Raw genomic sequence first — 27,821 nt, forward strand, 5'->3', positions numbered from 1 at the left:
TTGGTTTCCTGTTTCTGTCAGGCCATTCTGTCCCATCTAAGCACCTAATTAAAAGAGGTTTCGGCTACTGTCGCAGGTTCACTCAGGGCTCCGTGTTCTCCACTGAGCAGCCCTGATGGCCTCGTCCAGCAGCGGGGAGGCAGCTCACTGCCCTGGGGCATCCAGGGCTGCATGGCAGGTGACGGCAAGGTCGGCTTGGGGTTGGAGTCAGCACTGCCTCCTGGTGGCTACGTGTCCTGGTTACAGCGTTCCTGAAAGAACAACGTGGACTTCGAGTTCCTGGCAGAACAGGAGGGCCTCGAGTCCCCTTCCCGTGTGCTCCCTGTGGGGTCTAGGGTCCTGCGGGAGGGAAGCCTGGTGTGCTAAGCTGTGTCTGGGGGTCGCGGTGGCCATGGGGGCTTCTCGCCAGAACCAACTGGCCCTGCCTGATTTCGGTTTCCTGTAAGGGCCCCACCCTGTGCTGACTCCCTTCCGGGGATTGGCTCCAGGCTGGATGGCTGCGGGTGGCAGGGGTGCAGGTTTCAGAAAGCAGAACTGCTCAGTGGGCCAGCAGGAAGCACGTGGGGCCCACTGGCAGCACGGGCCCCCCAGACCCCTGCCCTCCCTCAGGCCCGGCCACATACCCACTCCTTCCTCCAGCTGTGCATCATGCGGTCGTGTTCCCCGACCACGGCCCTCCAGGTGGCGAGCTCTCTGGTCCACCTCTCCTGCTGGGTTGCCTCTGCAAGACAGAGGGGGGGCTCCAGGTCTCAGCTTGCTGGCCTTCACGGTCCCCCGGGGGCCCTCCACGCACCGAGGCTGTGCTGTGAGCTAGGTGATGCCCCTCTGTAGGGCCGAGCCAGGCCGAGGCAGCCAAGTGGGCAGGGGTGAGGCGTTTACCCCTCGGGCCTCGCCTTCCTGGCTGCAGGGGCTTCCATAGTCAGTGCCCCCTGCCTGCCCTTCCCCGGGCCACCAACTCCCACAGCAGCTGCTCCCCAAGGTCACAGTGGCCCCAACTGCACATCTCACTGGCCCTTTCTGTGTAGCCAGGAGAGGGGCTAACTCCCCACACCTCACGAGCAATGCAGATACTCTGGGGCTCGGGGGGTGGGGCAGGGGCTGCTGCTGCCTCCCTCGAGTGAGGCGGGAGCTGAGGTTCAGAAACCTGCTCGGTAATGAGGTCTGGCGTCCCCTTACGTCATGTGCTACTTGCCCCACACTGCCCTCCTTTTGTGTTTGATCCTGAATTTTGAAAATGAGTTACTTGTAGGGGTTGTCAGGGTGGCATGAGTCTGAGAGCCATAGCTTTTCTTTGTAAACATAAAAATGCACCCCGTCATTGCTTTCAACTATAGCTCACGTGACTAATTTCAGAAATGGGTTCCAGGGACTTCCCTGGTGGTCCAGTGGGAAGACTCCGGGCTCCCATTGCAGGCGGCCCGGGTTCGATCCCTAGTTGGGGAACTAGATCCTGCATGCATGCCGCAACTAAAGATGCTGCGTGCTACAACTAAGACCTGCCGCAGCCAAAATAAATTTTTTTTAAAAAAGCAAGAAAGGGCTTCCCTGGTGGCGCAGTGGTTGAGAGTCCGCCTGCCGATGCAGGGGACACGGGTTCGTGCCCCGGTCCGGGAAGATCCCACATGCCGCGGAGCGGCTGAGCCCGTGAGCCATGGCCACTGAGCCTGCGCGTCCGGAGCCTGTGCTCCGCAACGGGAGAGGCCACAGCAGCGAGAGGCCCGCGTACCGCAAAAAAAAAAAAAAAAAAAGCAAGAAAGAAATGGGTTCCAACGACCTGAGTCCTTCAGACAGTAAGTCGAACTCATACCCTGAGCAGAGCTGAGCAGGCCCAGTGGTGACGGTACCCACACAACCAGCCCTCGGCTGGAGCTGCCCCATCCCAGGACGACAGTGGGAGGCACCCAGAGTTCTGGAGGAGGGCCCTTAGTGGCCCTTCACTACAGGGGCCCTGCAGGGGCTCCTGACTCAACACGTGCGAATCCAAATCCCAAAAGAAACATTTCATCTTCTAACACATCCTCACCCACCACCGCCCGTACCTTCAGTAAACATGGTGGGGTCTGTGGGGAGATAGAAAATACTGAGCTGTCTTAACTGTGCTCATGCCCTCTCCTGGATTTTGGGTCTACTGTCCACAGAGTGACCCAGGTATAAATTTTCTTGCCATCAGAGTCAAGCCCTGCTCCTTACTGGCTAGTGAGCTGTGTGACCTTGGATGAGTCACTTAACCTTCATCATCTGTGAGCTGCACCTTCCTTATAAGGCAGCTGAGTTAGATGAGGTCAAGCAGTAATGGCCCCAACTGCCTAGTTGCTTCTCTGGCTACTCCTACTTAGCTACTTGCTGATAGTACCATTCACTTGACTTCTGGATAAGAGGTCACAATTTGTAAGGCACACTTATGACGAGATCATTCATTTTACCTTGACAGCAACAGGCAAGGGCATTCTACAGAAACGACAGGAACGGAGGTTCTAGGTGGGAGCGAATATTTGTAACTTCCTTTTCTCTGTAACCCCCACTTAAAGGACAAAGGACCTTTTAAAATATGTACATTTACATATAAACTCTTGAAAAAGGACAAAGAATAGGAGAGGAAACAGTGAAAACCTGAAGTTGAGAAGCAGAGGGACCAGTGCAAACGGCCCCCGGCAGAATCAGCAGACCCAAGCACACAGGGTCCTAGGCCAGCAGCGGGGAGACACTCAGGAGCTTGGGCAACAGGGAGTTGGCGCGCAGGCTGCTTCAAAGGCTGTGCAGAAGCAGAAGCACGTGGTCCCAAGGACCCTAGCCTCTCTGCACAGCCGGGGAGCTGCCCTGCCTCTGCTCCTCAAGAGACTGTGTTCTTGGAGAGCACAGGACGGGTGACCTGGGCAGCACCCGCACTGAAGGCAGACAGGATGGTGGGCTTTATGTACTGAATGATGAGGCCCCAGCCTCTTGCCAACCTAAGTCCTCACTGATGGCCCAACCTAAGCCCTGGATGGCCTGCTGCTCCAAGTGTGGGCTGTAGCCGGAGGCCCTCCGCACGACAGTGGACGGGTGCGGGGCAGACCAGCCTCCTCACTAGCGCACGTAGGAATCTCCTGGAGAAGTTAACACAAGGTGCTCCCGGGACTTCTGAGTCGCTGTGCATTTCTAACGAACTCCCAAGTGGTAGGAATGCTGCCTGTCCAAAGACTGCACCTTGGGGAGAAAGGGCCTCGTAGGAGGGATTTTTGTGCCCCTCTCAAATGTAACCAACAATCAAGGGTCCCAAGACTTCTGAGGGAAACAGACAAAACCACCAAAAAAGGGCAACTGGGAGGGAAAAGAAAACTGGAAAATCCTCTCAATAACCCTCAGAGAGGGGAGAAGACACCGCATCCACAAGACAAGAAGAGAATGCACTCATGACAGAACAAAATGAAAACCTCCGAGTAATAAAGTGTGAGAGTGGGATGAAAACAAACAGGTGTGCAAGATAAAGTTGAGAAAAGCTAACAGAAGCAGAGGTGACAGGAAAGAGAAGATGGACCACCCCAAGTAGCCCAACATCTTGGAAAATAGTTCCAGAAAGAACAGGAAATGAAGTGGAGAAAAGTGAATAAGTGTTGAACGCTTCCGAGAGTTGAAGGCGGGGGCTTCCACGTGTGATGGGACCCAGCCAGGCACGCACTTGCACAGCGCTCAGAAAGACAGTGGTCACACAGGGTCAGTGGCAGGCTCTCAGGAGCCAGAAGACGGGGCCAGCCTCACACACTAGGGAATGATTTTCAGGCCAGAACTCTCTACCCTGCTGGACTCTCTAAGTGTGAAGATGGAGAAAAGACATAGGCTCTCAAAACACTGACTCCCCCCATACACCCTGGGTGTGCCAGAAGAGACACTTCACAGAAGAATGAAATCAAAGAAAGGAAGGCACGCCGGGAAACACATCACGAGATCCAACATCAGAGGAATGGAATCTCTAGCCTCAGCAGGAGAGCCAGTCCCAGGGAGGCACTTGGCTCCTGGTGCAGAGGTTCTGGGGATGCTGACAACAGGACACCAGTATGTCTGTACTGACTGGGGACTGAACTGCAGGGTCTGATGTGGAATTAATGACAAGTATGAACCAAGCAAGTAGGAATCGGCACAGTGGTTACCTACGTGGGAAACAAAAGTACAGGAGGGGGTCGGCCAACCTAATAATGTCAACACAGGGAATTCCCTGGCGGTCCAGTGGTTAGGACTCCGCACTCTCACTGCCCAGGGCCTGGGTTCAATCCCTGGTCGGGGAACTAAGATTCCACAAGCCATGCAGCCAAAAAAAAAAGATTGAGTCTTCTATTGGGAGGATGGGGGATTGGCAGCCAGCATGCATTCATGTGTGCACACGGGTACAGGTGTGTGTGCATACACACACGCATGCACCAATGAGGCAGACAGTGAAAAGCTAACTCATCCATGTTCGTGAAACCCTACAGGTAATCCCCAGACTGAAATGTTCCCATGCAAGTCTGCTGCTCGAGGGACAAGGGTAAATAGTGAAGAGTCGAGGCTAGGAGAGCGCACTTACCGAGTCTGGTCACGATGACCCGCACCTTGGAGGTCTTGTTCCCCGCCGTGGCGAGCGCGGAGCAGCGATACTCGGCGCTTTCCCGGAGGGCATCTCGCAGCCAGCTGAGCACATGGGCCCTGCCATCAGGCAGTACGTGGGTTTGCGCAGGGACACACACCTCCAGCTCTCGCCCGTTCTTCTCCCAGAGAAAGTGAACGTCCGCAGGACCTGGGGGCACACAGACCATCTTCACCACCAGGACTCCCACTAGGGGTCATGGGAACCATGGGAACTATCCTGGCACGGGAGATGGGGGCTTCCCAGATTAGGGGCCTCGTCCCAGCTGGACTCAAAGTGACAGTGCAGTTTTCCCGTAAGTCCCTGTCCTTCCCCTGGAGGAGGCCTGGAGTTGGTTCCCCACTGTGGTCCCCAGTGACCCTTGGGAGCAAAGGGGTACAGACTCCTTAGTGCCTTATGCCCTGTGGCTCCCTGACCTTGCTCAGGTGCCTTTTTCAAAGCACACCTGCGTAGCCACGTCCCCATGACACACTCTAGGCCATTGGGGGGCACCCCCTCTCCCTTTCTCGCCGGGCTGTGCACCCCCGTTGGAGTGCCTGGTGGCCGAGCTCTGGGGCGGATGTCTGTTTGGCACAGAGGGTCTGGGCCTGGGAACTTCATCTGCCCACCTGGCCCTGCTGCCACCACCTTCAGCCTGAAGCTCTGCCTCTGCTGGGCCACTCCCTCTTATCCCAGTGGGGCCTGGCCAGGCGTGTCAGGGTGCTGAGAAGGGCTGAGGGCCTGTCTTACAAAATAAAGGCTTGGAGGAGAGTGGACCGGAGGAGGGGAAGGGCCCAGGCAGAAGCCCCCTTCCCAAAGCATGGCAGGGTCCTGTACACGAGCCACCCGCAGATCCCGTACTCATTCCACAGTGGCTGGGGTGGTGGGCTGTGGAGACCACTCTGTGGAAAACCTGGGGCAAGACTGGGCTCTGGTCCCAACACTGGAAACAGCCTCAGCAAATGACCTCCTTGATGGGGCCACCTTCCCCTCCCATAAAGTGCAGCTGGATGAGCCTGGGGCTTCAGGCTTCACCCTGGGCCCCAAGGGCTGTGCTGAGACGGGCCCGACTCCTGTCCCTGCTTCAGAACCAACAAGCCAGGCCGCCTTCACCGTGATCTGCTCACACGCTGGCTTCCACTCAAAGAAGTGGCTGAAGACAGGACAAGGTCAGATTAAAACACCCAGCTGGCACAACTAGGCTCCTTTCTGGGGTATGTGCAGACCCTCAGCTGAGCTGAGCTGGGACAGAGCAAAGGCCAGGCCAGGCCCTAGACCAAAGCAGCCGCCGCCTGCCCTGAGCACCCAGGTGGCTCAGAGCTGGGCAGGAGTGGGGTGCAGGCCCTACTCCCTGTGGGCTCCAGGGGACGCACAGGCCCTCCGTTCCCGCTGTTCCCAGTAACGGGGTGGGGCGGGGGGGTGGATGGTGCGGTGCTGGGCCAGGCCCTGCTGCTACCCTAACTGCCTCTGCCAGGCAGGCACCCCAACAATGTGGACGAGGGGGCCCTCTGGCCTCCTTGCCCAGGGACCCAGCTCCCTGACAAGTGCGTGCTGTTCCGCGTGGACAGCACCGCCCTGGACAGGCATGCCGTGAGGCTGACCCTGACCCAGACCTGATCACAATCCTGCCTGAGAATCAGCTTTTAAAAGCTAGATTCCATCTCAGATGCCCGCCAACCTGGGAAATCACATAAAACGTGATTTTATGCAGGATGGTCAGCAGTACAAGGAATACATCTGCCTGTGGCTGGAGTTCACTGAGCAGGAAAAACAAACGATAGAGCCAAAGGATTAAAAACCAGCACGAGAACAACTGGCATCGGGGTGTGCCTGCATGCGCCTGTGGGAACGGCCAGGTGGGAACGGTGGTGGGCAGACATTTCTGTCACGTGCTGGGCTTTTTAGAAGGGGGAGAGACTTCTAGTTTAGATATGATTACTTTTGATGGATTCGTCGCCAGTAAGGTCCCCGTGTGACCAACTTGGGACCTATTCACCTTTGTGCAGTCCCTGCATCAGTGACCCACCACGTTCAGGATCCTCAAAGAAACTTCCTCCCAAGGGAAGGTGAGACCCTTGAACCAGACAATCCTAGGAATGAATCCGAGACAATGATCAGAACCCACTGAAGCCGTTTCTATTGGAAATTAGGAAATGTCCCACAGGGGGGTCCCCTGAATGCTGTGGCAACCACCCGTGTTGTCACTGATCAGGAATCACGTTTAAGATTTAATAACACGAAAATGTAATAACATTATATTAAATCAAGACAATATGTAAGTACATTGTGTATGTATGTACATGTGTGTGGACACATGCACGTGAGAAAAGGCCTAAAAGCGGCCATTGTGCCAGTGGGGCTGCAGCTGGTTACATTTGGGGGTGACTAGGTTTTTGTTCTTCATACTTTCCTGAAGTTTCCAAATTCACCACAACAAACAAATACTGATTTTATGATAAAAATAAAATGCTATTTGGAAGAAAGACATGTTACACAGGCTCTGGAGGGAATCCTGAAAGCGTTTAGAAGCGTTTTACACAGCAGCCCCCAGCCTTCCTGGCCCAGTGGACGAGTCCTCAGGGGTCTGTTTAGTTGTTTTCTGGGCAGGATTTCTGATGTTTTGTTCTATCACTATAATTTTGCATAATATAAACTTGTATAATGTACAAAACAAAGCGTTTTGTACTCTACCCATAGACAACTCTATACATACTCTCCGTATACATTCTGATGTACATACTTGTACATATAGGCACACGCACATGTACACAGCCCCACGTCTGTGTGCATCTGCCTGGGTACCTGTCAGTCGGGCAGAGGTACTTCCTCCCTTTAACTGAATGCACTTGGTGACACCATGTTCCATTTAGTCATTCCCTGGCCAGCAGGCACCTTGGTGGAGTCTAACGTTAAAAGTTGATATGCCCGAGGCATTATTGATTAAGAATGCGAGGGCTTCCCTGGTGGCGCAGCGGTTGAGAGTCCGCCTGCCGACGCAGGGGACGCGGGTTCGTGCCCCAGTCCGGGAAGATCCCACATGCCGCGGAGTGGCTGGGCCCGTGAGCCATGGCCGCATGTCTCTGAATTTCAGATACTGAAGTCGGTTCTCATCCCCTTGCCCAGCTCAGTGGTGCCATGCTGCACCGAGCCCCCCAGGATGGGGGCCACGAACATGGGTCACAGGAGCCTCTGGAAGGTTCTCATGACTGACACTGGGACAAAGAACCCGGGTGGCCTGAGCTGGGGATGATTCATCACCCCAAACCACTTGGGCCAGGACCTCTCAGGAGCCAAATTCTCCTTCCACCCACAGTGGCCAGGGCACAAACAAGGACAGAAACCACATGTATCTCCATGGTGAGGACAGCGTCAAGCACCGGTAAACGTTCTCTAAATGTGTATTTAACGGTAGTAAAACATTACATATGTTAAAGTACTTACGTTCCATTTATTCTTTTTTAAAACTATCCAACTCATTCTGAATGCAGAGGAGATTAAAGAGAGAGGGAAAGCAACAGTTAAAACCGGTCAGCAGGGCCACCACATGACATCAGTGGAGACCCGGGGCAGCAGGCCAAACCCACCTGTCCCACAGGGACCTGCTCCTCGGAAATTCGGGGCCACCAGGAGTCTTGGGTCCCAGCCCACCTCAGGATTGCGGGACTGTTGGCTCCATCCTGCCCGCACCTCGACCCACACCGTCTAAGGAAACCCACTGGTGTAGAGTTGACTCTACTGTGTGACAAAACTAGCATCCCTCCGAGAAATGGCCTCTCTCCAAGGGAAGCCAGCCCATCCTAGAGGCGGAGGGCCTGAGAGTCCCCAGCTGGAGGGGGTTTTGATGGGATCCACCCTAAGTCCTCAGGCCACGTCCTGACAGCTGCCCCACTGCCTTCGGTGCAGCTCCAGGCAGCCAAACCTTCCTCCAGGCATCCTCCGTGTGGTCAACTCTGACCCCCAGGCCCGTTGCCCTGGGGCCAACCCACAGCCCATACTCACGCCCTGGGTCCTGCCAGCTACTGGGCGCCGGGTGCACCCCTGTGGGGGGCAGGGGGCCTCTTCTCCGAGCACCCAGAGGCTGCACACACCAAGGACACTCACTCCAGATTCCCCGGCGTGGCCCAGAGTTCACATCTGTACAGAAACCAAGAGAACCTGCCCGGGAGAGGAAAGGGGCTCTCCCAGGTCTCCACCACCCCAAGGTCATCAGCTTTCCTCCTCAAAGCGTCTCAAGCCCATCACACAGGTGCTGGGGCCCTGTGGTCAGCTGAAGAGTGACCCCCAAAATATCCAGATCCTAAACCCTGGGACCGCATGTGGCAAAAGGCGCTTTACAGACAATATTGTGGGCCATGTCGGAAGGAGAGGGAGATGGCTGCACGGCTGCCAGCTTCACGGGTTCGCTGCAGGAGCTCCGAGGCCCAGGCCGCTTCTGCCCCTCTGACCCCGGTGGCTTAAAGGGCTCTGATTTCTAACATTGTAGTTAAAACATGAAAGGCCATCTGAAACCTGAATATGCAAATGTCACCCAGAGTAGAGAGGATCCATTCTTAGCTTTAAAAACAAAACAGGTCTAACTCTGACATAGAAAAATAGTTGTATCAGGAATGAGGGCAGGGCCGTTAGGGTATAGAGAAGTTCTACGTTTGTTAAAAAATTATACAGATCTATTTCTGTCTGTATATATGCGCAAGGTGCATGTGCAGACACATGCTTTGCACAGACGTGCACATGGACGCATTATCAATCGCTGGTACACGTACAGGCCTGCCTTGTTTTACTGTGCCTTGCTTTACTGCACTTTGCAGACACTATGTGTTTTACAAATTGAAGGTGTGTGGCAACCCTGCATCGGGCAAGTCTATCGGCGCCATTTCTCCAACAGCATTTGCTCAGTGTCTCTGTGTCACATTTTGGTAATTCTCACAACATTTTAAACTTTTTCATTATTATTATAATTTTATGGTGACTGTGGTTGGTGAACTTTGATGTTACTATTTCAGCTTGCTGAAGGCTTGCTTGATGATTAGCATTTTTTAGCAATAAAGTCCTTCTAAATTAGGTTACATAATGTCATTGCATACTTAATAGACTACAGTATAGTGTAAACGTAACTTCTAGAGGCATTGGGAAATCAAAAAAATTGTGCAACTCGCTTTATTGCAATAGTCACTTTATTGCGGGGTCTGAAACTGAACTCACAACATCTCTGAGATGTGCCTGTATGTTTTATCTGTATTTTCAGCCAAAATAAAGGTAAATGTGCTCATGTGCACGTAGTGGGAGATTTCTTTGCTTATCTGTACTATTCTAATTTTCCCACAAGGAGCATGGATTACTTCAGAAAAGTGAAACATGACTACATGCCTTCGTAATTTCTCCAGCTCAGAACCCCTTTTCTGTATTTGTCAGTATTTTCCTAACTCCCCACTGTGCACATACATCGCTTTCAAACGGAAGACAGCCAGCAGTTAGGAGACCCGCCCCCAGAACCTGGAATTTGTCCTCCTTACACTCAAGACTCAGGGCCTGTGAATGGAAGCATGGCCACAAGGCACATCATGCAGGGTGCCTTGGACCAAAAAGAAACACACACACACACACACACGGATGTGTGCATACGTGTCCACACAAGAACAGACATACATGCACACACGTGTGTACAGATATGTCAGCAAAGCACACACACATACCCATGCACACATACACACATCAACATACAGACACACAGGTGCACACACACACTCCACCAGCATGATCTGGAGATGCAGAGAAGACGGTAAGCTGAGAAGCCCCTCCGAGTCACCCAGCTGCGAGGCCATGCCCACCGTGAGAAGCCGACCTGGCCTTAGCTGGACCAGAGCTTGAGCCACTGTGAGATGGTTCCCTAAGCCCAGCTCTGCAGTGACAGCCCGAGGCCACGTGGGAGCAACCTGGACAGGGAGGTGCCTGCAGGCAGAGGCAGGAGCCAACATTTCTGCAGAGCCGCAGCCTGACAAGAAACGTGGTCTTTAGTTCTGGTGCCTTCTGGGACTCAGGGGAGGGGATTGCCAGAGACACTGCCTTTTTAAACTGTGCACTTGAACACCCACATTGCACAGGGAACCGGCTTTGGCTATTGGGCTAGGTTTAGAGGAAGAGGGCAGCGCCTGCCTAGATCTGGACGTGTCACTGGGGACACCCAACCCGGTGACATGCGGCAGGATGAGCCTGGGGACAAGGCCTGCGTGGGGCCTCAGACAGAAGGGACATGCTGTCGTCCACTCTGCCCCTCAACAGCAGGCTGCCCTCGGGAAGAGTAGGTCCCCCGAGTGCAGACATGAAACCGCTCTGTTGAGGGGCGGGTCCCCGCAGGCCCAGCTATGGGGTCCCTGAGGGCCTGTGTCTGCCAGCAAGGGACCCTGGTGTCCCCAGCACTGAGCCTCTCCGCCTTCCCACCACCAAGGAGGTTCCCCAGTGTGACTGTGGAGGACCCTGCCACTGTGGGACGGGCCTGGGGGCCTGAAGCAGTTCCCGGGCCCCTGTCCCAAGGGAGTCAAGTGGCTGAGAGCAGCACCCAGGTGACCCGGGGCCACACGGACCCACCCCTTGCAGGTCTGTCTGCAAAAGTCCCCTTCACTGGCAACTTCCCTGCCCACTGCCCGAGGCCCAGGCAGGAGTCACCAGTGGCCACACATGCGGGGTCACAAGTGGACAGAGCCACTCAAAGGCCTGTGAGCTAACTCCACAGGGATCAGGCAGCAGCGTAACACCCAGCAGCTTCTCACAGCTTGCTTAAATTCTCAGAAAAAGGAAAACAATGAGATTTGCTTGTCCTCCTCACTAACTTCATTCCTCGCTCTGAGCAAACAGAACAAGCCGCCAGGCCCGGAACGTGCCACGTGCTTTCCTTCCACGGCTACTGATGAGTTAGAAGACGGCACCCTGGGGAGACCGGGCCCCCGGGCGCTGCCCAAAGCCCAGGACGCACTTGGAACGTGGGTTTGGCTGACGCCCCATCCCAATACCATCCAACACAGTGCCAACACCTCCTACATCCGAGGCGGCATGCTAGACTCCCAATCTTTTCTGCGTTTAAACATCTTGAAGCAAGTTGTTAAAACAATTCCCATTCTGGAGGCTCTACGGTTAATGTTTTAAATCTCCAAATGCCACATACATCAAACCCAAATTGTTAGCCGACAAAGAAGTAACCCTATATACCAGCAATTGGCAAGCTGCCGTTTGTAAATGAACTTTGGTGCCCGCGCAGTGGCAGCTTTCAAGCTACAAGGCAACAGCTGAGTAGCTGCAACAGAAACCATAGCTGGAGAAGTCGAAGAGTTTGGCCCTTTGAGGAAAACACTGGTCGGGCCCTGCTGTCCACAGGAACAGCCTCGGGGTAACAGTTTAGCGTTGCTGGGGACCACCGGAGAGGTGCAGCCAGGAAGGCCGTGCTCGTGGAGGAGGCCCCCACTGCCCGCCCCCCACCTGGACAGGTGCCCCGCTCACCTGTGGCATGGCAGAAGAGGTGGAAGGTCCCCAGGGCATGCACGTGCTGGGCCTGGTCGCTGAGGAAGGGCGGCAGCAAGGTGACCTGCAGGCGGCTGTCAGGCCCCGGGCCCGAGGCCGGCCAGGGGCTTCGGGGAGAGGAAGATGAGTCAGGGACCAGACAGGACAGGGAAGAGGACCCCGGAGGAGGAAAGGGCAGAGGAGATGAGGCTGCGAGACAGAGGACAGAAAAGAGAGAGGGCTCTGAGGCAGAAGTCATCAGGAACACACCGCATGCCAGAGAAGGGGAACAAAGTGCAAGAAAGACAGGGGCCCAGGCTGCGCGGGGAGGCGGCGGGAGAGCCACAGGGAACCACGCGCCCGCGTCAAGGATATAAGCTTCTGTTTATTCGGTTACTTTCCGAACGTATACAATTCAAAGTAGAAAAATAAAAACAAAGTAAATCTTATAAAACACAAATGTTTACACCAAAACGGTCGAATCCTATCATGCTGGAAGATGACACTGTCCACACAGGCCACACACACACCCAGAGTTTATTGCTCTTTGCCACGGAAAGAAAGGCTCCTCTATGTGGGTGTCTGGAAAGCAGGAAATGGAGCGTGACGTCGGTGATGGTTAGACTGTGCCGCCCACTTGCACCTTGAAAGAGGGCGCCAGGCCTGGCAGGTCCGTGGCGGCGGCATCTGTGGGAGGGGTGCTGTGCTCACCAGCCTGGCTGTCCCTGGCCGCCCTGCTCTCTTCCAGTTGTGGACAGCCCGGTTAGGCCAAGTGGAGAGTCTGGGCGGGCAGAGGGCATGAGATGGAAGCAAAAAGAAAAAGGAGATGTTCAGATGACCAAGACGTCCCGGTTGAACGTTCTGTCTGGGCAGGAGGTTTTGACCAGTGGCCGTGGGCACTGGATTGTAACTCACTCGTCCCCTCAACTCTGAGCCGGCCCGGCTCCACCCAGAGCACGCTGGGGGCCACATCCCTCCGTCCAAACCCTGCCCGGTGTTTTGGGACAGTCCTCCACAGCCTTCTCCTCAAAAGAGTTAAAACTAGAGTTAAAAAAAAAGGTACAGAAAAAAAGTCTCTCTGAAAACAATGCTTCCCTTAAGGAACAAAATTAAAAAAAAAAAAAAAAAAAAAGGACATGTGCTCAAGACATGGTTTTGTCTACATTTCTAAAAGCAGAAAAGAATGCATTTAGCAAAAGTAAGATTATCCCTGAGAATCTTAAGCAACATAAGCCATACCTTTACCCTAATATACAACAAAATTCAGAAGATGTACATCTTCCAAATATTAAAACACCTGCTTTAGTAATTTAAAACATAAACAACCCAACACGCCAACATAATTAAAGCAAAACTCCAAAAAGTAATTATGTGGAAGAAAAGGTTCGTGCCAACCTGGACAACAAGCGATAAGTTACCAATCTGATAAACTAAAACGTCATTTCCAATCTGGAATTAAATTCTCTTTCAGTGGCTGCTACAAGGAGGGGACGCTCACGGCCCAACTCTTCCCGGGCCAGTGGCAGCCCGGCCGTCTTCCCGCCGCAGAGTGCCCTCGGGCAAGCTTGCAGGCATGACTCCAAGGGCCCCACCGACCAGCAGGCCGGCCGCGATGCTCGCCGTTTTCCGAAAGGACAAAGAGAAACCAAGTCACAAGCGCGACCCAAGAGAAAAGACACAGAAGACTGAGGTTTGCTGACAACGGCTACCTACGCAGCACTGGACGGGGGACTGAACTGGCAACACAAAGACCTCCCGGGGAGCAGCGGGCGCCTCAGTCCCCGTCCGCGTCCGAGTCGGCGAACTTCAGCTCGCACTTGACGTCGAATGGCCGGTCTCTGACTGGGAGCTCGTCGATCTTCTGCGAGTCCTCTCGGTCAGTGGGCAGCCTGCTGGCCATGGTGTCCTGCTCTGTCTCATAGCCAGTGTCCAGGGCTGGCTTGGGCTGCCCCCCGTTCTGCTGGGAGAAGCTGCCCTGCTCCACCAGCGTCTCCTTCACACTCTGCTCGCAATCCGAGAAGTCCGATGTGGGCTGCTTCTTCCCGAGGAGCATGGCCGAGCGGAACTTCAAACACTGTCCGGGCAAGTAGCCCTTATAGCAGTTGTAGGTGAAGAGGCAGAGGAAGAGGACGAAGAAGAAGAGGAAGAGAAACATGAGGAGACGGTTGTCACTGGACTTGAGATACATTGTCTTCTCCGAGTGGACCTGGGGGACCGTGTTGATGACAATCTTTGGTTCACAGGACATGCTGGTGGGCCCCTCAGGGCTGGAGGGCAGGGCGATGGCACTGGGAGTGGTGACCTGCAAGGCTGGGGTCTGGGGAAAGGAGCCTTGGGTGGGCCCCGCTGACACTTTGGAGGTGATCCTACTACCTTCTGTCCGTGTGACCGGCGAGGTGGAGGCCACCGGAGTTCGAGGGACCACCTTGACCTCCAGAACGTGCTTGGCCACCACCTGCAGGACTGTCTTGTTCTTGACCCTCTCCTCAGACAGGCACTGGTACACCCCACTGTCTCCTTCTGACAGGTTGAAGATGAGCAAGTTCTTCCTGCCCACCAGGCTGTACTTGGGGCTTTCAGCCTTGAGCACGCCATTCTGGAACTTCCACACCACCCGGGCCAGGTTGGACTTTTGGGAGCATTTGAGTTCTGCTGTGCCACCATGCTTGAAAAAATGCTGCAGGTAACTTTCTTTAATTTTATCTGGAACATCAAAATAAACGTGCACAGCATCAACAACCCTGCTCGATACTTCTTTCAAAACTAGGTTAACACGCACAAGAGGACACAAGAGTTTCACCCTGTGGAGCAACATGGAATCTTCCAGAACAGCAAGGAGATAAAGACATGCGTGACGGAAAAGCAAAGATTAAGACCCCAATGGCAGCCCTTGGGGACAAAGAAATTGAAGCCAACTCTGAGCAGAAGAAATCCTGTTTTGCACCCTGATTTCCCAGGAGAAAACTCCCCAGGCCGGGGAGGCTGGGCAGCGGTCAGCTGTGCCTTCTGGTGGCGGTGCTGAATCAAACAACGGGCTTCTGCTAACGGCTGCCGGGTGTGCTAGCCGATCGGTGGGCCTTGGCGCCCTCCTCCTAAACTTGTCTTAACTGATGACAGCTAGCGAGCGGGTTAGGGATGGGAGGGCAGGGGCCCAGGGCACGCCTGCCTTCAGCTGGGACATGCCTGACCTCCTGGCAGGGGTGGGATCCCCCGAGGGGAACGGGGACTAATCTCTCATGAGTTCCTCCCTCCTGTTCACAAGAGGTGTAGGTTTTGTTTAACGCGCCCCAAGCTAAGCAGAAGAGAGAGGATGCATCCCAAGAGCAGACGTCACAGTTTGGGATGGAGAGTGCCTTCCAGTAAACAAATACACTCTGCGTGGCTTCAACATCCTGTTCTGTGATAAAAGGGACAGAGAAACATCACGGGGTCTGCCACAAGATTACTTGACCTCTGTTCCGAGTAGAGAAAGAAAAACAAAATGTACGAAATGCCACACCAGCAAAGCATCATGAAATGGTTACGTGACCTGGCCGTCCCTGAAGAGAAGGCAGCGAGGACGAGCAACTTACCGGGGCAAGCGGACGCATCCCCACTCATTTCTTGAATCAAACTCCTGCAAGACAACCGGGCACAGGTTACACAGTGCATGCGCTTGACGCCATGGGGCTGGGTGGAGCGCCTGCATGGAGTGGGGCTGGTACCTGCTGGGGCCATCGGTCTGGTACAGGGCGACGCAGGCGGCCGCGGCCGGGCTCCAGGCGCAGTAGGGATCCCGGGCCAGCACGCAGTCCTCGCAGGTGCCATGTTTTCCGCAGAAGGCCACGGGGGCCTGCACCACGCCCGAGTTGGAACCGGCATAGACAAACCTTCCGCCCTGTGGGTGTGAAACAGATGAGAACGGTGGGCACTGGGTGGGGGCAGCCCTCAACGCGCCAGGTGCTTCTCTAGTTCATGGGGAGTGATGACAAAGCTTCATCCCGAGCTTCTGGAGGAGGAAGAGGAACGAGGCCAGATTAGATCCAAGACAAATCTGCACTGCAGCATCGTGACAGACGGGTGGATTTCGGACGGAATCCACGGGCTAACTCAGAGTGTGCTGGGCCTTGGTCCAAATCCCTCCCCTCCCCCATCTGAGCACCCACCTTCATCCTACCCACCAGCAGTGCATCTCTGCACCTCCTCTGCCTCCTCTGTGTGCAAGACGACCCACTAGCCTGACACTCCCGACTGCCCTCCCAGCCTCACTAGACCAGAGGCCAAAGGGCACAGCCTCCAAAGCCCATCTCGTGCAACACGTGAGCACCAGCACACAGACGGCCCGTGTCAGTGTGTGAATCCAGCGGGGCTGCAGTGAACACAGGTGGAGAGTGAACAGAGCTCTAGTAAATGAGTGAGGAGGCATTCATTTCTCACGCATCTACGTTTACGAGAAATGAACGCGGCTGGGGAAATGGACAGCCACGCTCAGAAGCAGAGAGCAAAGCAGGCTCCTCCGTGTTCTGGAATGCTGGGCCTGGGACGTCTCCACCCTCAGGCTGATGCCGCCGGCGCCCGCAGCACTGGTAGGGAGCCTGGCGCACGGGCAGTTGGGGCAGGCTGATTTTCTCACGGGACTCAGCTAGAACGAGGGCTCCCCCAAGGAGTCCACCTGAAGCCCAGAAGCAGACCCAGGGCTGGCAATTCACATACGGCATTTTCTCTCTCCTTTGCTGATAAGCCTCTGTCTCACCCTGACGCTCTAGAAAAACCGTTGGTTAATGTCAAAAGATTCCCAAGTTTCCACAGAGCTTAGTATTTAAAACACAGCCTCTATCCTCTGAGGACATGTTCTGAATTAATTTCAGAGTCTGGCTGGAGTGCAAAGGCCCTGGCGTTACATCAGATCTCCTGGCCTGTGATGCCTTGAAGGCCCAGGGGTCACAAAGCCACCGTGTGTGAGCACAGCCAAGAGGGGGCAGTCCCCTGTGCAAAAGAGTCCAACTGTGATGGCAGGTGGCAGAGAGAGTCAAGCCCAGTGCCGGCCTGTCCATGTCGGCAGAGACCCGGGCAGACGAGGTCAGGTGAGCCCATATTCGTAAGAAGGAATCAGGACGACACCCTGTATCACAGTTGGGATCATGTGGCTCAGAGGTGAGGAAAAATTTCCTGGGGAGACCGGCCAAGTGGGCAACTTCAGTGGGGTCCTACGGAGGGGCCCTGGAGAGGGCTCAGACACTCATGCACCCTCCTCACACCACAGCCTGCTCAGCCTCCAGCCCTCGCTCCCCAACAGGGCAGGGCCTCCCCAATTCCAACGAATGTGGACAGGAAGGGAACAGAAAAGTGGCTTGATATCCCACAGCAGCAAGCACTGCAGGCAAGGCCCATGGTGGACATGCAAGTCAGTGGGCGAGAGGCAGCCGGGTGTCTGAGTAGCCTCAAGGTCACCCACAAGTAAGTGTCAGCCGCCGTGGGGGCTGAACACGGCCCCCAAACTCTTCAACTCCTCCTTCCAGGAGCTGGGGCTTAGCTCCCCGCCGACCCCCCCCACCAGGTGGACTGGATCCACTGACCACAGGGTGTGGGGACAACGTGGAAGGAGAAACCGAGTAACTCTGAGAAGTCATTGAATCCGTGTCCCCGAGACAGTGGTCATCTCCCCAAATGCTCAACCCCAATTTCAACGTGAGAAAACATCAGATATGCCCAAACCGAGGGGCGTCCCACAAAACGCCGATCAGTTCTCTCCAGATGTGTGAAGGTCACCAAGATGAGGGCAGACGGGAGCCATCAGACAGACACCGAGGGAGGCCACGGGGGGCCCTGGAGTCAAAAAGCAGGTCGTGGGAACGCGGGGATTGGGCGTGTGGAGGTGAGTGCAGGCGCTGTGCCAGCGGGCCTCCTCGGTTAGGCAGGCGCGCTGGGGAAGGGCCACAGGACCCCTGTACTATTCACCCCAGCTCTTCCGTGAGAGAAAACAAGCCGGCCGGCTACCATCCGGCACCTGTGAGATCTGCTGAGCGCGCACGTGCCCAGGTGCCCTCCTGCTGGCCCCTTGCGGGTCCCCACCCTCTGGGTGACTGTGCCCTCAGCTGCAGCACCAGGCTCTCTCAGCCACATCTGGGTCTCTGTGCACACAGGTGGGTGATTGTGGGTGGACATGGCCAGAGCTGGAGGAGCTCCCACCTTTGCTGTACAGGTGGCACCTGACCATCAAAGAGCGTCCCCGGGAAAACCACACTCAGCCTGCTCCATGGGCCCAGAGCATGCCTGCCATGTACGCACAAGAGACTGGAGAACATGGCTGTTCGTGCAGCAGGGGGAGAGGCAACCCAAGTGTCCACCAGTGGGTGAATAAACCAGACGTGGTGGATGCGTGGGATGGAATACTATTCAGCCCTGAAAAGGAAGGACAGACATGGATGAATCTTTAAGACATTATGCTGAGTGAAATAAGCTACTCACAAAAGGACAAATGTTGTAGGATTCCACTTATATCAACATGAGGTTCTTAGAGTAGTCAAACACACACAGACGGGAAGGGGAATGGTGGGTGCCAGGGGCTGGGGAATGGGAGGAAGCGGGGAGTCAGTGTTTAATGGGTTTGGGGTTTCAGTTTTGTAAGATGAAGTGCTGGAGTTGGGTGAGGATGAGGGTTGCGCTATGTGAATGTACTTAATGGTGCTAAAGTGTACACTCAAAAATAATTAACGTGGTACAATCTATATGATGTACACTTACCACAATAAAAACAAAAAACAAATGCACTTGTCAGGGGAGAGCAGGTAGTGACCAGGGACCCCCCTCCCTGGTAGCACTTCCTGTGCTCCCCCAGCCCTGTGGCAGCTGCTCATCAGTTTTCTGCATTGAGAGCCAGGCATGATCGACCCAGAAGAGGCTGCTGGTGGGGAATGGGGAGCGGGGAGCAGGTGTCTTTTTACCCCGAACAGCCGCTTCCTGCTGCCACGGCACCACGGACAGCATTCTGAAGCCACCCTGAGCCCACTAGCCCAGGAGAAGGTGTGGGACCCCATGGGCACCTGAACCACATCCCAGCACAGTGGAGGCTCCTGTGGGAACACGCAACTCACTCCCTGCATGGCTAGCCCCCGGCCACATGACCAATCCTGACCTCAGGCAGGTGAGCACAGGACTCACCTGTCAGACTTCCCACAGGTGGTACTGCCCCCTCCCTCCCTTCTCCCTCCCCCATCCCTGCCATGGGATCAGCACCCACATGCCCTGGAAGACTTGGGTTCAGGATGGCAGGGCCAGCTGGGTCTGTGAATGATGTCGTGGAGCAGAGCCGAGCCCTGTCTGCACTGGGGGCCTGGCCTTGGTTCTGATGAGTACTAGGCCATCTGGAGGCTTTGAGGGTGCTTGCCCCAGCCGGGCTGAAGCACCTGAGCAACATGGCAGCGGCCAGAAGGGCTCCTGGGTTTCCCTGTTTCAACAATGATGCAGGTGGGCCTGGGGGAAAGGGGGCCAAAAGCACCCACCCGAGAGGTACAGATGTCTGGTAGCCTAACCCCATTAGGCTACTTCGTCTTCCTTCCCTTTTAGAACTGGAGCGAGAAAACACACACTGTGGCGGCCAAGAGGGGAAGTGACCCTGCTACAGGAGTCTGAAAACCAGATCCAACTCCTCAAGCTCATGAAGCCGGGGAGAGGACGAAGGACCGTGTGTGGAGTTTGCAAATACGCATCTGACCAAGAGGTTGCCTTCTTTTCTTGCTTGCCTGGCTATCGGGACCCCCTTCCTACTGCCCACAGCCCAGGGAGGAGTGAGCCTGGGCCCCACGAGCCAGGTGGAGGCCCCTACCCGGAGCCAGGGCAGGGAGGATGCTGTGAGGGGCTGGAGGAACAACCTCTTTCCAACGTGAAGAGAGGACGGCGCAGGAGTGTCACGGGTCAAAAGGGAAAATCTCAGCAACAGGGTGATGCCATACGAAGCAAGGACAGCCTGGCTTGGTGCTCCCAAGCAAGGCTTTGCAAACAGGGTGCAGGTGGGAGAGGCCAAGCGATGGGTGGGCCTGCAGTGGAGGGGAATTCGATGTATGGCCAGGCTACCAATTTCTGATGCTGACCAGAGCCTGTCAGCCCAGGGGTCACAGCATGGGGAGTCACAGGGCAGGGCTGGGACAGTCCCAGGGTCTGCCGTCCCTCACCGTATAGATGAGGAAACCGAGGCAGGACTGGTCCACCCAGGCTCACAGTCACGCATCTGGAGCCAGGACGTGGACGAGGTCACCCGGTGCCCGGCCTGAGCTCTGCTCTTCACTCCCCACCCCGGCTGTAAACCGGGTGGCACACTTCCCAAAGGCCACTTTGGATGTACAGCAGGGGACAGCCTGTGGACCACAGGGCAAATCCAGCCTGCTGGCTGTTTCTATACAGCCCATCAACTAATAGCGGGTCTCACATTTTCAAACGGTTGAAGAAAAATCAAAATAATAATATTTTGTGACATATGAAAATTCCACGAACTGCAAAGCTCAGTGCCTGTAAATGAGGATTTGGTAGAACATAACAGGGCTCACTTGCTTCCGGACTGCCCACGGCTGCTCTCAAACTGCAACAGCACGGGCATCAGAGCCTACAACATTCACTCTTGGCCCTTTACGGACAAAGCAGGCCGGCCCTGGTGAAAGAGACAGCGCCTCATGAAATGGGGCTTTACAGACACAGCGTGTCGTTACTCAGAGGACGCTTTTCTGTGCAGATGAGGAAGGTGCACGGAGGGCACCCCCGCCAACTGGGTCTTACCCTCACCAAGTTCCGGCACAAGAAGTGTTTTCACAGGCCAGTGAGCCCCCCCGGACAGCATCGTACATTGGTCCCAACAACTCAGTGAGGTTCTGCAACTTTTAGGACACAGTTTGCCTTCCCTCCACCCCATACCCCACAGCTCATGGAAGGACTTTCTATAAGAGCCTGAAGGTCGGCTCCTCTAGGCCAGATGGACGACGGGGCCTGCCTGGCGCAGCCAGACCCAGCCTGTGGGCACCGAGACGTGGGGCCATCCAGCCGGCCACCCAGTCACTTTACCTTCTTGGAGGACAGCAGCAGGGTCTGGACAGGCTCAAAGTCCTGGAAGAGCTGTGTCTCCTCGATGATGTGGACGTTGTTCTCAAGGCTGATGGCTTTGTGCAGGGCACCCCGGTCTGCAAGTTCAAAGCTGCAGGTTACTCCCCAGGAGGAGAGGACGGTGCTGGCACTGTCAGCCACGCAGCCAACGGTCACCCTTCTGCCTCCCACTCCTTCCCCCAGTGGGAGGCTTAGAAACAGATGTTTTTGCATTAGACACGGAAAAGGAAAAGCCATCAGCAAAATAAACAACTGGACTGACATGGGTTATCCCATTTTTATCTGAAAAATAAACAGCCCTTTGTTGACTTCAATACCCCTCATCAGAGTAGTCGACACTGTGTCCTCCAAACAAACGTGACATGGTTCTTGGGCTGCACTGGCCTCTGAGGGTGCCATCCTTGTGCCAGGAGCCCCAGGCAGGGGAGGCTGGTGGCTGGGCAGCACCCAGAGCTGACCACAGAGCCCGCCAGCTGCTGCTGTGCCTGGCTACCAAGACCATTCCAGAAGACTTGTGTCGGAGTCTACGGACCACCAGGAAAGGTGTGTCTCCCACGGCAGGTCAGGACAGGTGTCAGGCAGGGAAGCAGGACGTGCCCATGTGCCGGCTCTCAGCAGCCTCCCTTTGCACCGCCCAGACCTACCACACCTGAATTTCTAGATCTGGGCCAGGACTCGCATTTTTAACCAGCGCCCCAGGTGTTCTGATGGTCACAGAGATCTGAAGCCATCCAGGTGTGGTGACTTCGCAGAAACGCTTCCACGCCCTAACAAACCACTCAGGCACCTGGGGGAGATGCTGGCTCCGGGTGGCAGAAATTAGCTGGACTCACCCACGTTCTTACCCAGGGCCCAGGACCCACCTGTGCTGACAAACATGACATCATGGACCGTCCCATCCAGGGCCCGGGTCCTGTCCACCACGATCTGCGTGTAGTTCACGTCACTCTTGATCAGCCGGGGCCTATTGTCTATCGGGGTCACGGAGTCATCCATCAGAGGGTGGTCTTTGACAAACTGCAGAGTCTTGTCTGGTAGGTTGAGGGAGCTGGAGAAGTTGGCCGCACGCGCCTCCCGGTTGATGCACTGAAGGGAGCAGACCACCCGTTACTGCGGGGTGCACGGGCACATGGCGCGCACTCCGCACAAGAGGGGAGGCTTCCCCGAGGTGAGAACTTAGGACTACACAGTGGATTTCTTGAAAAAATGGAAACACTGAGGTGATCTTTACCCAGGAATCTGAAGACACAGTTATAAAGCAGGGAGGAAATGCAACTGTCTTTTTGTCCACAAGACACAACTGTGTCTCATGATACATAGTCAATGAAGTAATTTTCATCCATTCATAAATGAAAAAAGCATATCACACTTCTGAAATTGAAAAATACACACTTATCATTCCACATCTCTCCCAGAAGAGAAGCCTCGAAAAATGGCTAAAAATAGTCCAATTCTAAATATAAATAGCATAAAGGTCAAGAGCACAAAGGATTCTTTTTTCCGTCCTAGTTCTTGATGTGCGTAAACCAAAATTCACAACCACAGGTGAACACCTTTTGCTTAAAGATATGCATGAAAGGAACTGACCTGTGTTAGCAGAGACGTACCCCAGAGAGGGGGACCATCCTGGGGGAGTGAGCTCCAAGCACCAGGCCACTCTCCCAGGTCACAACTCCACCATGGGCCATGTACACGGCCCAGCTCACCAGTCACGTAATAAACGGATGCAGCCGCATTGGCCTAGACACCCACACTGTTTTCTACATAAAATTCACTACTTTTAGGAGAAAAAAAAAAATGTGACTCATATTAACAAATGGAGAGTATCGCTCGTCCCTTTGCTAAGAAATCATGTGTTTCTCTGCAAGAAACAGAAAATGAAAATGCTCTAATTTTATTACGCAACGTTAATCCCACAGAACAGCTGGTGCCAGCCAGAAGAGCTTTGTTCGGGCAGTTTGTAGCCACAGCTGTTACACAACACACCGATGAGAAGAAGCCAGGAAAAGGAGAGTGTGCCCATGGCCCTTCCCAGTCCCGGGTGGACGCCCGTTCCCCGTGGAGAGAGCCCGGTCCACTTACCGCCCCGGGCCGCGGTGTGGGCACGGCCCCGTTGTAGCGCACCCACTTGGTGTGCGACTGCTCCACCGTGGCGCTCTGCATGTACTTCCCACGGGAGAAGACTGCCTCGGCTGTGGACAGGTTGTAGGCGCACACGGCCGAGAGCCCCACGTTGTTCCTGGGGAGGAGGGGGCGACGTGACTGCCCTGAATCGGGGAGCGCAGTGAAAACACCCCCAACCCACCCACCCGGGCACTCACAGCTGTGGGGTGAAGACCCCATAGAACATGGGCTCCTTCAGGCCGGGAGACCTGAGGACAAAGATGTCTCGCAGCACGTTGAAGACGAGGTTGCTGTCCGGCCGGGAGCAGATCAGCCTGGCCTTCAGGAAGGAGGTCCACTTCTTCTGTAAGGTCCTCAGGCCGCCCTGATCCCCCTGTAACCCCAAAGACACGCATGGTAGGAGGAGGGCAGACTTCCCCCGTGAGCAGGTGATAAGTGATGTGCTTGGGCCCAGAGCAGCTCTGCTTGAATGAAAGGAAGCCAAGGCTGAAAAGGAAAGCTGGCTGCAGACTACTAGTGACGCCAGCAACTCCCTTCGTGCCAGCTCGGGTCATCGATTGAAGCACAAAACCAAACGAACAAAACCCTCTCGACGACCAGTCTCCCAACTGCAGCTAGAACAACTGTTCGACTCTGCCCACACTCTGTGTCATGCAGCAGACCCCCGCCATCCTTGCACATGTTCACTGCTTTGGCCCTTTGGCTCATGTGCATCTCCAGACTCACGACCCATCCACGAGTGACTGGCAGAGACAGGGGCTGGTGGACGCACAGGCTCCCCAATCTGTCTCAAGCCAATGTGTGTATGCGTGGTCTCCCCCAAAAGGCGCTCCTTGTGGGAGGTCAAATCTTCACTTCCTTCCAGCCCCCAAGTTATCTGCTGAGGTGCTCTGGTCCTGCCAGGTCCTCCAAAATACTTTTCAGTGAACTGCCCACCAAGCAGCAATCGTGAAACACCCCTGACATGACTTGGTCTGGAGAGAAATACCAAAACTCTTACAATTGGATGCAGAATATGAAATCGACGTATCCTCACTTATTCTGGACACAGTGAAAATGCACCCCTCCTCATCTTTATGTTGGAATGGAAAAACCCCAATTCCAACAGAATTTGGTTAACACAGTATAGAAAAACTAACTTTTTTAAACTGGGGGAGGTTTGAGGGAGGTGTGTTAAGATCAGAGCCCTGAGGACAGTCATCGTCACACACAGGGCGGGCGCCCCTGTGGTCTCCAGGGAGGCCCGCAGGGAGGACAGAGGCCCGAGCCCTCGGCCTGTCCACACTGACATCTGTAGCGTGGAAGAATAAAGTGATCGGGAAATGGACATCTCGGAGGAAGTGTGGAGCCTAGGCAACACGCTCTCACTGAGGGCTGGGACCAAAGAGAAGAGGGGGTGCTGGGCTTACCTTGCAGACCCTCGCTACCCGTGGGATCATCAGCTTGAAGACGAACTCGTACTCCACAGACACCTCCGTGAAGAAGAAGTAGACCTTGTCATCCCCGCCGTCCCCGCCCTCCGGGCTCTCTCCTATCACGTCAGCAAACACGAAGCTGGGCTCTGCAGGGAACAGACGCTCTGGTTATGCCTGTGCGCACCGAGGGCCCGGGCACCCCCTATCGAGGATGTGGGAGGGTGTCCACACCACACCCCCAAACAAACGTCAGGGCCCGGGAATGGTGACGGTGCCCATCTTGCCCTCCTTGGCCTAAGGAGATGCCCGAGATGGGGGTTCTGAAGCACAGCCTCCCGGTCCAGCCCAACAACTGAGGGCTGGGCCTCCCAACTGGCAGGCAGCCTGGGGGCCCCAGGGAGCTTGATCCCACCATAGCCTGGAGACCCACTGGAAGATATGCATTTGCCAGTTTAAACAGCATGTGCCTAAAAGAGACAAACTGCTGACCACCAGATCCAGGTGCCCCAAGGCTCTGGTTGGCTGGCCGATGCCCACGAGAAAAGTCCCCTGTGAGCATCTCTGTGAGCCATCTGGACCGTGAATCCAACATGGACACATGATGTCCAGAGATAATGGTATAATATCACATGCTGATGTAACGAGCCTGAGCTCGCCATTCTGAGTCTCCCAGATCCGTTTTCCAGAAGGGGTAAAGGCAGGCTTGAAATAGCGCTCTCTTAGCAGAGAAGAAAGCAAAGAAGCCCGTGGATGCTGGCTGTGGAGCCCCCAGCAGTTCCAGAAGCGCCCCTCCTACACTGGGGCTGACGTGAGCCCCGGGACAGAGGAGGGTGAGCCGCAGATGCCCTCCTGTGAGGCTGGGAGCCGGCAAAAGGAGAACTGGAGTGAGGGCTCTGCCGGCGAGGAAGCCACCCCGAGCAGAAACACACCTTCCATGACGCCACCTGCTTCTTACCGTTAAGCCAAGGAATTGCATACTCTGTTCTCAGAGGACTGTGGGAAGAATTTCGGGAGATGATGGGTTCGCTTCCCAAAAAGTTATATGACGTCCCAGAATAAAGCTCTCCATCTTTGGGCGGAAAGAGGAAAAGGGAATCAACACTCGTGTTGGGGACAGACGCTCAGCACCACATTCTCCTCCCAAGCTAACACAAGTCCTCCCAGGAAGCGGAGAGACTATCACCCTGCTTCTGGGCACATGTTTCTGCTTCCTGAGTCTTCTGTTTTGTTTCTTTGACATGGGTAATTTTAGGCTCCATGTTAAACTGTCAGGGGCAATAAGTAACACAACGCAAGTAACTCCTGCATCCAGTAAAATAACAAACACAACAGTGGGTGCACATAGGGCTCCTGGCCTGCTCGCCTTAGGTATACAAGGCCGTTCCAAGGCAGGTCATGGCTCAGTCACAAACGTTCCTCAAACAGGAGCGTTAACTCAGCGTGGCCGAGTAATCCAGATGATTTGCACAAATGACAGATATAAGATAATCTCTTCCTACAAATCTAACCTGAGGACTGTGGAGGTGGCTGGTTATCCTACTGAACAATGAATTCAAAAGCTTGTATCAGCGCGTCTGTGCAGAGGCTCCTGTACCTTCTGTGAGGATACTGAATATGGGAACGAAGCAGAGGGAGACCCCTGTGGAGGAGGAGGAACGGGACCTCCTGGGGGTCCAGCAGAACTAAGCCAGGGACAGACCCTGAGAGCAGGACTCACCAACCATGACGGACGTGTAGCTTTGTGCTGGGTCAAAGGGACATCTTCCTTTGCCATCTTCATTTTTGCCCAGAAATTTAAAGGATGTTAAGTTCTATAATTGAATGAAAAGAAAGAGTGCCATAAAATGTCTGAACTTCTGTAGTCATAATATGTCTTTGTGGGACCATTTAATTTACAGACTCACTCTTCTGGGGGGACAGAGGAGAGAGCACATGCACGGTCTACCACCTGGTCCCAGGTCTGGACACTGGTGCCTTGGCACCCTCTGACACCCTCGAGAGCGCCTCCAGATCTTGGAGCCTCAGTTGACTCTCCTATAGGACAGAGACGGCAATGCTGATGGCTCTAGGGTCGTAGAACAGCCAGGGAGAACCAAACACAGGATGTGCTCCGGAAGGGACTAGAAGGCCACGTGCAGAACTTTAATATCAACAAAGACGCCTTCAAAGCAGCGGGGGACCAGGCTATCCAATAAACAGATAACAGGAAAAAAGGAGCAGAATCTCTACCTCATTCCACCCATCGAAACACACTCCAGGTGGATCGATGATCTAAATATTAAAAACGGAACCGTGCTGCACTAACAGAAAGTATGGGTGACAATTTCAGTCTTGGGATAATCTCTCCTCACCTGACAAGACAGCCCAAAGCCAAGTAAGGGAAAAAATGGACAGATCCAATACACAAAGCACTGGGAAGCGTCTGTCCACAGAAGAATGAGACAGAGATCGACAGTGACAAAGCGGGGGAAATGCCTGCAAAATGACAGATGAGGCATTTCCATCCCTGAATATACAAGAAGCCTGTACAAATGAGTAATAAAGCATTTCCAGGAGGAAAACAGTCAAAGCACAGCAAGTTAGAGAAGAAGAAACCTATCCGGCAGCACAGACAAGAAAGGATGCCTGAGCTGCCAGCAACCCAGGAAGCACAAGGCAATGAAAGTGCGGTACCATTTTCCACTTGAAAGCCCGGCGAAGCTTAAGAAGACGGACACCCAAACTGCGATGGGTGGGTGGGCAGCCCTGCTGTCTGTCAGAGCGAGGGAAACATGTCACAGACGGAGCAGAGAGGGCTCAGGGGCATGGGAAAGATGCAGTTACATTTCTAACAGGCTGGTGGAAACAATATACAGACTTTTCACCTCTTAGGTTAGGAAGTATGAACTGGGGTGACAGTGCACCCCACTTGATGTGATTCACTGACTACATTTCAAGAAGATGTTTGGGGAAATCTGAACAGGGGCTGGAGGTTAGATGACATCAGAGATATCATATCTCTAATGATATCTCTTTAGATATAATGACAAACCTGGCATTATTGTAGGAAAATGTCGTTATTCTGAGGCATGTGACAGCATTTAGGGGTCATGGGTGTGCTCACACCTGTGCACATATACGGACGCTCCCAACCATGCAATCTG

At 54.6% G+C, this 27,821-nt stretch overlaps 1 protein-coding gene across 2 annotated transcripts in view; it reads right to left on the minus strand.

Moving 5' to 3' along the window:
- Positions 1 to 12,435: 12,435 nt before the first annotated feature.
- Positions 12,436 to 27,821, minus strand: part of SEMA4D (semaphorin 4D) — a 74,485-nt gene continuing 59,099 nt past the window's right edge. For both annotated transcript variants that reach the window (XM_024731944.1, XM_024731945.1), the window contains exons 7-16: positions 26,396 to 26,489; positions 25,634 to 25,747; positions 24,673 to 24,824; positions 23,461 to 23,636; positions 23,222 to 23,378; positions 22,003 to 22,225; positions 21,101 to 21,216; positions 15,775 to 15,947; positions 15,643 to 15,686; positions 12,436 to 14,773 (exon numbers count right to left, since the gene is read on the minus strand). In XM_024731944.1, the coding sequence (XP_024587712.1) occupies positions 13,845 to 14,773; positions 15,643 to 15,686; positions 15,775 to 15,947; positions 21,101 to 21,216; positions 22,003 to 22,225; positions 23,222 to 23,378; positions 23,461 to 23,636; positions 24,673 to 24,824; positions 25,634 to 25,747; positions 26,396 to 26,489 (2,178 nt within the window). In that variant the 3' untranslated portion in view covers positions 12,436 to 13,844. The remainder of the gene's footprint in view (positions 14,774 to 15,642; positions 15,687 to 15,774; positions 15,948 to 21,100; positions 21,217 to 22,002; positions 22,226 to 23,221; positions 23,379 to 23,460; positions 23,637 to 24,672; positions 24,825 to 25,633; positions 25,748 to 26,395; positions 26,490 to 27,821) is intronic.

This window comes from Neophocaena asiaeorientalis, unplaced genomic scaffold (genome assembly GCF_003031525.2).
Source record: "Neophocaena asiaeorientalis asiaeorientalis breed wild unplaced genomic scaffold, Neophocaena_asiaeorientalis_V1.1 scaffold160, whole genome shotgun sequence".
Taxonomy (NCBI): domain Eukaryota; kingdom Metazoa; phylum Chordata; class Mammalia; order Artiodactyla; family Phocoenidae; genus Neophocaena; species Neophocaena asiaeorientalis.